This window comes from Oncorhynchus clarkii, chromosome 3 (assembly GCF_045791955.1).
Source record: "Oncorhynchus clarkii lewisi isolate Uvic-CL-2024 chromosome 3, UVic_Ocla_1.0, whole genome shotgun sequence".
NCBI classification, from domain to species: Eukaryota; Metazoa; Chordata; class Actinopteri; order Salmoniformes; family Salmonidae; genus Oncorhynchus; species Oncorhynchus clarkii.
In genome coordinates, this window is record NC_092149.1 from 47,975,737 (window position 1) to 47,986,891 (window position 11,155).

Sequence of the window (11,155 nt, forward strand, 5' to 3'; positions counted from 1 at the left end):
AAGTAATGACCTATAATGATTATCCTTACTTTTCATATTTAATATAGCTTTTTATCAAATAATAACATTAAAAGTATGTTTTCTGTGTTGTTCTGAAGGACATGTGGATGTTACTAGAGGGTGAAAAGGTGAAATCATCAAATATTTCAGAGAGATTTACTCACCTCATCACTTTGATAGAGGGTCTTCAATGGGTATTATTTGTGATGTCACATGATTACCATCATGTGACGTGCATGAAAATGGCATTTTACCTTTGCTATATTGATTGACATTGATGAAGTGCAGAAGTCTGGGTGCAAAGGCTATTCAAGTTTTTAAATATTTTTTAGATGCAGTATGTCACCTATTATTCTATGTATTGTTGCAAACACTAGCACAATTATGCCATAGGTGTTCATTTATATTTTTAGGATGAATTTCTACCTTTTAAAAACACTTCTGTCATTAGAATTTTAACCCAAAATGACATTTTGACACTTTAGAGGTCAATAACTCCCTTAATGTAATAGTTTGCAACACAAACATTTCTGGGTCAAAAGAAGGGTAAGTGTTGAGTGATTTAATATTATATTTCTACATATTTATCTCTTTATGTTAAATGAATGGCCTTGGGACACCAAATTTAAACGTCTCGTCTTTGACCCTGATACTACAGCGCCTTGTTACAGGTAAGTAGCTAGAAATGGTAACACTGTGCCCTCTGAGACTCAAATCATCAGGCTGATGGCATTAGTTAATCTCTCAGATTAGTTAGTGAAAAAAACACTGTTCTAGACCTGCTGATGAATTCTTCCTGCCCCACCTTACCGGGAGGCTGATAAATTACTGAAGATACTGGCTAAATTACAGTCATGCTAATGGAACCTTACGTAGTCAAGCCCTTTGTCATGAAAAGGGGTTAGCAGATGGTACAAAGCATGACACAGGATAAATCATCTCACACAATGAACACTAGACTGGAAAATGAGGGTTTGACGAACATCTACATAATTTATATTGCAGCAAATTCGGGAGGTAGCCCAGACTAGGACTTGAACCCAGGACCAGCAATTGTCAACCAGGGACTGCTTTACAGTTTTTCCCAAAATTGCACTTTCTCCATGACACTGTTAATTTATTTTGACACTAGACATGTACTTAACCTTACTATACTCGAGCAACTCACCAATGCTTCAAGTCCCCAAGACATGTCTCCGTACTATGGGGGACCAAGCCTTCTGCCCCCTTGCCCTCTCGCCTATGGAATGCTCTCCCTGAACATCTGAGAGCTGCTCCATCAATCAGAACTTTTAAAATGGGCCTTACAACATATTTATATAGACTGTCTTTCTTATAGTCCTACTCCTAAGTCCTAAGTCCTTTTAGCACCTATTCTACTACTGTACTTCTATTTCCTGTCTTGATTCTAAACGTTTTTACACTGAACAAAAATATACAAGCAACATACAACAATTTCACAATTTTACTGAGATACAGTTCATATAAGGAAATCAGTTAATTGAAATAAATTCATTAGACCCTAATCTATGGATCTCACATGACTGGGAATACAGATATGCATCTGTTGGTCACGGACACATGCCCCTACTTTTTTTTAAGGTATCAGAAAAACAGTATCTTATGTGACCAGCATTTGCCCCATGCAGCGTGACACATCTCCTTCGCATAGAGTTGATCAGGCTGTTGATTGTGGCCTGTGGAATGTTGTCCCACTCCTCTTCAATGGCTGTGCAAATTTGCTGGATATTGACGGGAACTGGAACAGGCTGTCGTAAACGTCGATCCAGAGCATTCCAAACATACTCAATGGGTGACATGTCTGATGAGTATGCAGGCCATGGAAGAACTGGGACATTTTCAGCTTCCAGGAATTGTGTACAGATCCTTGCGACATTATCATGCTGAAAAATGATTTCATGGCAGCGGATGAATGGCATGACAATGGGTCTCAGGATCTCGTCACGGTATCTCTGTGCATTCAAAATGCCATTGATAAAATGTTATTGTGTTCATTGTCCTTAGCTTATGCCTGCCCATACCATAACCCCACCGCCACCATGGGGCACTCTGTTTACAATGTTGACATCAGCAAACCACTCGCCCACACAACGCCATAGATGCTGTCTGCCATCTGCCTGGTACAGTTGACAACGGGATTGATCTGTGAGGAGTACACTTTTCCAGTGTGCCAGTGGCCATAAACGGTGAGAATTTGCCCACTAAAGTTGATTACGACGCCAAACTGCAGTCAGGTCAAGACCATGGTGAGGACGATGAGCACGCTGATGAGCTTCCCTGAGATGGTTTCTGACAGTTTGTGCAGAAAAAACTTGGTTGTGCAAACCAGTTTCATCCGCTTTCTGGGTGACTGGTCTCAGATGATCCCGCAGGTGAAGAAGCCGGATGTGGATGTCCTGGGCTGGCGTGGTTATACATGGTCTGCAGTTGCGAGACCGGTTGGACATACTGCCAATTTCTTGTGTTGTGTGACAAAATGGCACATTTTAGAGTGACCTTTTATTGTCCCCAGCACAAGTTGCACCTGTGTAATGGTCATCCTGTTTAATCAGCTTCTTGATATGCCACGCCCGTCAGGTGGATGGATTATCTTGGCAAAGGAGAAATGTTCACTAACAGGGATGTAAACAAATTTGTGCACAACATCTGGGAGAAATAAGCTCTGTGTGTATGGAACATTTCTGTGATCTTTTATTTCAGCTCATGACATGTTGCATTTATATTTTTGTTCTGTGTATTTTATGTCATTTCTTTAAATCATTACTTACATTTTTGTCTATGTAGAGCATTGAGATATCACTGTAATGAAGTGTTATACAAATTAAATGTATTATTATTATTTCATTCTGATTGCAACACAAACTCAAGGATGCTATGTTGCAACACTAGCTGTTGAATACAACCACACCGCTCTGAAAACAAATACACATAATTACATATGAATCCCTTTCAAAGTGCCACTTGCCAAGTGGCAGCAGACCAGCCAGGCACTGATATTCCTACCTTGCAATCAGTTGAAGGACAGCTCTTTAAGCACTGCTCAGTGAGCTGTTGTACCTTCAAGTAGTGATCACTGGTCTAGTAGTGAAATGGAAGCCACGATGGCATAACCAATTGTGGAGATTGTTGTTGTCTGAAAGGGCTGTGATGGTATTTAGGAATGGAGAAGCCTTAGGATGTACATGAACAAAGTAACTAAAGAAGCTACACATTTCTAAGGCGAATCCAATGATGATTTAGCATATGCCTGGGTTCTAAGCGTACATGATATGGTTAGCGTATATGCTACTGTAGGCCTATATTTTACAACTGGACATTTTGCAAATTTATATCACTTATATAACTGTTGATTTAGATGAATAATATATCATATATATGATATAATTATATTTAATATATAATAGATGACACACAGAAATGTAAAAGTGCAAGGGTATGTCTGTGTCCTAAATATTAATATGTATACAGTGAAAGGTTCAAGTAGGTGGTTGAGAGGAGCAGAGTGCAGTATTGAGGAGAGATGAGGTTACACATTCTCTCAGTTTACATTATCAAGTGCCAAATTGAAGTAAATCTGCCCATTTTCAATTTGATAACACAAGTACCCCCAGTGAGATCTACTGTACCATTAATAGGGTCATTTTAATCTTAATATATCATACTGTTGGGTTCTGAAAATCTGAAATATACTTATTCAGCTCACTGAGAGAGAGGGGAATGTATAACGTTTACATTCTGTCCGGATATATTATTGTTAGCCATCAAGGATCCTATAGGAGGAGAAGAGACACTCTGGTACAAGTCAACATGACAACCGTAAGTTGGGGAGGAGTGAGTCAGGTCAGATGAGGTGAGGAAGAACAGATATCACTAAAGTTCTGTCGAGCAAAAGAGATGCATTGTCTTTTCAGATGTGTAGGAGGAGACTCAGTATAGGAGAAAGGATAAAATATCAGTGCTTGTGTGAATATGTCTTATGCCGCTGTATGACCCAATGGGTGAATAAACTTGGTTTAAGCTTTACTAATTGTCTGTGAAATTCTACAAGGTTCATTTAGAACCTAACAATACATTATATTCACGTTGACTTCCGATACTCTTTGCCATGTAGTATTATTTGCTGTTGGGATAAACTATTGCCAGGAAACCCTGTAACCAATTTAGAGCAAACACTTCACATGTGCATGTTGACTTGTCTGCACGCAGCTACACAAAATAATCATTATAGTCAATGTCAAGATGGATTACAGGCCTCCAATTCTAGACCAATGTCTCTGTCAACAAATGTATAGTAAACAAGGCTTCCTGCTTCCAGCACACGAGGACTTTACATTCATTCGAGACATGAGAAAATACAATAATACGGTCCAGAACTAATGAAGAAATAACTCTGCATACTTAATGTGTATACACACTTAAATGTTGTGTGGTATTTCTTTCTATCCACGTGACATCAATATAACATGGCCAACAACAGGCGTGTTCTTCATGTGAGTTCCCTTGAGATTCTCTGTGGACAGTAATGGCACAGACCACCCCAAACAGAAGACGTATGTGTCAAATCAATCCTTTGAAGGGTCATAACATTTAAAAATGGTGTCGTGGAGTCAATCAGAGCAAGGGGCCGAGAGCGGCATTTCCACTGTTAAGTAATTTTTTATTTTATTTTTTTATTTCACCTTTATTTAACCAGGTAGGCTAGTTGAGAACAAGTTCTCAATTACAACTGCGACCTGGCCAAGATAAAGCATAGCAGTGTGAACAGACAACAACACAGAGTTACACATGGAGTAAACAATAAACAAGTCAATAACACAGTAGAAAGAAAAAAATAGTCTATATACATTGTGTGCAAAAGGCATGAGGAGGTAGACAGACTCAACACAGAGGTGGCATCACAGGTCCCAGAGTGGTGTTGTGAAAAAAAAACAGTCTGGGGCCCATCGTTTTTCCTGATCTGGTGACCTACGCAGGTAAAACTATGGACATTATATAGTATGGCGTGACTAATCTGTTGTAAAAAGGTTTAAAATGGGCTATGATAGAACCAGAGTTTTTCTTATCAGGTTACATGGATTTGAGAAAACTCCTGGCCTTGGAGAGGATGAAAAACCTGTCAAACTGCAGCAACAGTGCTTATATATTTTTTTAAAAGGACTAGGGGGTTTCCTATACAGACACAGAGAAAGCAACATGATTGGACAATAGAACTAACAGAGCTTGCTTTATGCAGATTGGCATAGTGTAGTCCTGACATATGCAACTGTAGGCCTAAAAAGAAATTGACTTACAGTCTATGTCAGCTATTGTTTTTATAGATTAATTCCAGTTAATACTTTTAGATTGAAAAAGGTAGGTAGCCTAGTCAGCCCAAGTTTGAATGTAAACCAAATGCAAACTTGTGCTGACAAAATGTTTCTTCATTGCGTTGATGCAGAGGTTCCATCTACTTTTATAGTACTCTAATTCTATAGGGTTGGTCTTTACCTCCTTGTTGTCTTTCAGGAGCAATGAGGCCTTCTTTTCCAGGTAAGCACTTTTCGTTTTGCTTTCTTTTATCTCAGCAGCATTGAATTCAAACGCCTTAGATGCTTTCGTGATCATGAGATTGTTCTGTTTGATTTGAGAGTTAATGTCCTCAAGTGTTTTGTCTTGCTTATCGAACCTGTCTTTGAGCATGTTATCTCCAAGTAGTGTTGCATTTGAAATCTTGTCTACTTTTGGTTCATTTTCATCTCCTTCCCCGGGTTTGCCTTTATCTTTGGGTTGTGGTCTTTAATGGGGGAAACGTGAGAGGAATCCCTGCATCTGTCTTTTGGTCCTGATGAGGAGGGGGTAGCCAGGACATAGTAGTGGTCAGATGCTTTTGCTCTGTAGCCTTAGTGTTGTTGCACTGGTTGTTGCTAGCTCCTTTGACACTAGCTTTCAGAGGACCGGATCCTGAGGAAAATGTTGACATTGACATTCTCTTCTAGGTCAATAACCAACAGTATAGTGACTAATACATATTTTATATTTACAGTATTTTGAATTGAGTGAAGTTCAAGTTGTAAAAATAAATTGAGAGACTTCGCTAACTAGCTCTTTGAAGTTTGCATGCTTAGGTCGTCATCTTGACGAAATACCCAATGCCGGAGGAAAGTGAAGAGAGCGCCTTGAGATTTGTGCGTTGCGTCCAGCATGCACGACCTGTGATTTCCGTGAATCTGATTGGTCAAGACACAGCAAAGAGCTTGCAGCAGCACTTCGATGTGAAGCACTCCAATGTGAAGGACAGAGAAATTGCGCTCGAGTTGTGAGTTGACAAATCATGAGGCAAATAGAATAAAAAAACAACACTTTGGCCATCTTTTTAACTCTTTGCGACAATATATTTTATTAACCTAAATCAAAATCGCCACACATTTTCCGGCGGCCCTGTCACAAGAGCTACACTGTCTACCAGTTGGAATGCAATGGTGTAAACGCCCTGTGTAACACAAACATGCACACGGACACACAAACATTGTGGCCACCAGTTGGATAAACACAATGTATCATCATCCTTTCAAAATTGCAATTAGATATTTTAGGTAGAATGTAAAAGTGTCAACTTACCTAGAAAAAGGATGGTTTGCTTCTTGGCGGCTTTGACCCTGGCACTCTCGTGTTTTGGCTTGTCCTCAACTCCGTTGACCCCTCTTCCTATGGGCCCCATGGTTTTCTGAAGGACCAGGATCATGGCCCGACACATGATCCCCACGCTGACCAGCACCACCATGTACACAATGAACGCCACAAAGATACTGGCCCTGTACATTCCCCACTGGTTTCTCAGGTTGGTGCAGAACGTCAGGTTCTGGACGGGCATGATGGCTCGCTCTGGGACATAGCCCTCCATTCCTGTGACGAACAGCAGCGGGAGGGCTACGAACACAGACGTGACCCAGGCGAGAGCGATGAGACTTCCCGTTGTTCGCTCTCTGCCCAGGGCCTTGAAGCGGAACGGGTGGCAAATGGCAATGTAGCGTTCAAAGCTGAGCGTCGCCACGTTCAAGATGGTGGCGTAACTGCAGGCCTCGAACAGGAAGTTGTAGATCTTGCAGGAAGCGTCACCCGAGGCTGAGGTGAAGGGGAACCACGTGGCACTGTAGAGCTCTACGGGCATTCCTATGAGGAGGACCAAAAGGTCGGAACATGCCAGGCTCACCATGTGGTCCGTCACATACTTTTGCAGGTAGCCATTCTGCCGCAGCACCTGTGTCACCCGAATGGTGATTCCATTACCCACGATGCCTGTGAGCAGGATGAGGCTGTACAGAATAGTGAGGAAGACTTTGATGGCATAGTTGGGCTCCAGCTCCTTCCAGTCTTTCTCCTCGGCTATCTCGGCCTCCCCCTCATTCATGGTTACTGAGTTTCGATTTCCAGATATAGATTTTTTCCTAGCGTATCAGTTCAGCAGGGCAGAGTCTCTAATAGAGCCCAGAGGAAATCCAAACAGCCAGGGAGAGATATATTTTTTCAGAGATAAAATAATATATTTCTGACACCCTCGTCCAAAACCGTGGTTAACTCTAAAAGTAGATTAACTTAACACCTCTTTGTTGCCCAGATAAGCCATATCACAGAAGAATATTAGGATCCTATTAGACATACCAGAAATTTTCTTCCTTGTTTTAGCTTCTTTGAAACACACGGCTCAGCGTGGCAGGACTATCCATTACTGGCCTGAAGTCTGAGTTTTGTACCATCGACCGTCCGTACAGTTCTTCATCCAGAAAGTATTGGATTTACTCCTTTGCTTGTGCCATGCTTCAAGCTGCACCCTGACAGCAGGCACTGATTTTCTCCTATCTCCTCTCTCCTACGAGTTAAAAATTAAACTTCAGAGCAAGGGAGAGAGAGAGCACGGCCCTGTTCTGTTATCACTACTCAAGTGCAGTATGAACTCTGGCTAAACTTCAGGGACAAGGGTGATTGTGTGTAGGCGGGACCAAGGGTTACTACACATCACTTTAGTCTTACAGAGGTGTGGCCCTTCCCGAATATTATCAACTCCCATTTGGATTAATATAATACTTGCCAGAACAAAAAAATGTAACTTTGCTACATGGCACATTTATTCAAACACTATTCTTAGGCTTATTTACACAAATTAAAACTATGTCAAAGTAATTTGTATACTCTGAAACTCTTCCACATGCTTTCTAAGAAAACAGAAGTGGTGAAATAACTTCACTGTGTAGGATGAATGTAACAAAAGACATACCGGTACACGGAAGTTAGAATGGAGGAAGTTGTATTGAAATTAGCCAGACATGACTGAATTAAAGTGCACACATTTTCTATTGAGGCCGTATCAAGTGCATATCATTTGACATTAACAATGAGCTGGCTCCAGACAGGAAGTAAATCAAACAAATACTAACACTTTGATTTAAGACAGGAAAAGTGACTGTATCCATTCTATGAAAACTTGGCCTGCAAATTCGCTCTGATTTCACATAAGCATATTCCACAACAATTTGAGGTGGGTAAAGTTATAAAGCAGGTTTTACAAATCTGATTAGAGCAGACTTGATTGATTGAGTGCCAATCTCGGTATCCTCAAAAGCTCTCAGGCAGATAAAGCATGATAACCCAGGCCTATCTGCATGACAAAGCGTTGTCAGACAGGTGCACTCTCAACAGCGAAGCTAGCTAAATCAATTTGGTTTGTTTACAATAATTACCCTACCTCTTCATTTTCATCCCTTTTATATTTTCCTAATGATCTATCATTATGTTCTGTAATTGCCCTGATTGTAAATGTCTCTGTAAAACTGATATTTGAATGTTGTATAAGACGAGATGCTGACGTGCGTTTGACAAAACAGCTGAACTGAGTGCACGATGAATCACGAAATGAAATGTATCTCTGCAAGTAATGTACAATAGTACAATGGGCAGAACACAGAGAGACAGGTATGACATTTCCCAATGGCAGCTTATGAGGATAGGTGAGAGCTTTATCCTCTCATGAGCCTTTCACAATTATGGTGCAATTCCATTACTACAATTCATGCCAGCTGAATTTGGGTATGGAATTTGTCCATGTAACTGCAATTATCTTCAATGACTAGACAGATTGGATCCAAACCAGAAATGTATTTGGAAGCCATATATTCAAGACAATCTGCTGACGTAATTTCACTGCTACCTTGTGTTCATCTTTTTTTGTAGCTAGTAGAAATATACATTCTATAAACAGGAATGTGGTTTCTAATTAGTGTTGTCATAAACACCAAATATCATACAATACAAGAGTTGATCTATTGTTTTTCCTCTGTACCAGTTTCTGACTCGTAAGTTGGTCTTAAAAGGTCTCTCAAATGTTTTTGGCAGGATTTCTTGGACATAAATTGATAATAGCTTATTGTGGGTCAATGCAATGATGTACAGTAGATTACACTGTACATACTATACTAAAAACAACACTCATACTATCACTATTATTTGGGGAGGCAGGTAGCCTAGTGGTTAGAGCGTTGGACTAGTAGACGGAAGGTTGCAAGATCAAATCCCCAATCTGACAAGGTAAAAATCTGCTGTTCTGCCCCTGAACAAAGCAGTTAACCCACTGTTCCAAGGCCATAATTGAAAATAAGAATTTGTTCTTAACTGACTTGCCTAGTTAAATATAGAAACAATTATATTAGTCTTTCAGGATGGAAAACCATTGTACAATTCAATTGTGTAGGCCATAGAGAAGTCTGAAAAATGTATTCAACTGTTAAGAGATGGTGTTAGGTGGAGATCTGCTCCCCTGATTTGGCCTTTGGCCTTCTCAGGCTGAATTAAAAACACTATCTGGCCAAATGAACGACCATGAACATACTGCTATCTTCCAACCTAATCAGGGAGCGGAGCGGAAGAGGATTCACTGAATACAACACAACGTCTGAACTGTAAACCAGAAGTCGTTTAGCCTTGGGTCTTTTGTAGGTAGTTCTTTGACCAATAACAGAGATACAGAACAACATTATAAAGTGTGAGCCAACCTTAGCTAACAAATCCTAGGTAACCTGAGCCCTACACTATAAATCATGTTTGAGGAGAACTTTGGTCAACTCTGAGTTCAACTCAGGATAACCAGTACCACAAAAGTGGCTCACCTTTAAGCCAGGTACATTTCTATGGTAACAAATCCTTCAGAACGATCCTGAATGAAGTGTCTGAGCCTAGAATTGAGGAAAAATTAAATCAGACTCCCTCCCTCTCGCAAAGATTGCGTCATCATCCCCTTCATTTGAGGAAGACGACTGATAAAATATTTTCTTGAATGTTTTTGTGTTAAAAAATAGTCACATTACAAACATTGTAATCACATTACAAATGTAGTAATGACAGAATACATTTGAAACTTCACACACAGTTAAACTTTTGGATAACTAAATACAATGATTGCATATAGTTCGGAGTGGGAAAAAAGCTGCTTGTGTATTGATAAGCACACCAAAGACGACATTAACGATAAATAATCAAATAAAGACGGCACTTCTAAAAGCCTATTTCGCATCAAAGCCCGCTGAACTCCCAAAATAACTTTTATTTTGACTTCAGCACAAATTAAAATGTGACACTGACCCGCCTCTGGATTGATGTTCCAGCATTGTCTCAAAGAAGAGTTTGGCGTTTGACTCGCCATGTGCGAGAAGCACGTGCAGGTACAAGCTTGCTAGGGTTACCGGCAGGCAGACGAGCAATATCCACCTGCGTAGTATGGATGAGGCCTGAGCTGGAATGTTTAGCTAACTGAAGCTGGTTAGCTTTATAAGTAAATCTAGCTTGCTTCGTAGTGTACCACTCGGCCCTGTGGTGAGTACATGTTGTTTGAAGCACAGTAGACCAACATAGCTACAGAAAAGTGGTAGGTTTTGAACCTGTGTGCTGGAAAGTCTTGGTAGTGCACAGTTAGGTCTGTGGTGCTCATTTGAATTTCATGGCTTTTTCAGCTTTTAACCAGCTTTAACTTTTTTTGTGATGTTATTGAAATAGGTTTAGATTTTAAGATAAAAATAGTAAAGTAGATGGCAAAAAAAAGGTATCTTAAAAAAGCACTATAGCATTCCTATAATACCCTATAGTTAGCTTATAGTATGCTATGATATTA

General features: G+C 40.2%; 1 protein-coding gene across 1 annotated transcript in view; it reads right to left on the reverse strand.

Moving 5' to 3' along the window:
- Nucleotides 1–7,824, reverse strand: part of LOC139396494 (G-protein coupled receptor 39-like) — a 54,771-nt gene extending 46,947 nt beyond the window's left edge. The window contains exons 1-2 of the mRNA XM_071143519.1: nt 7,660–7,824; nt 6,619–7,473 (exon numbers count right to left, since the gene is read on the reverse strand). Of these exons, the coding sequence (XP_070999620.1) occupies nt 6,619–7,408 (790 nt within the window). The 5' untranslated portion in view covers nt 7,409–7,473; nt 7,660–7,824. The remainder of the gene's footprint in view (nt 1–6,618; nt 7,474–7,659) is intronic.
- Nucleotides 7,825–11,155: the final 3,331 nt, after the last annotated feature.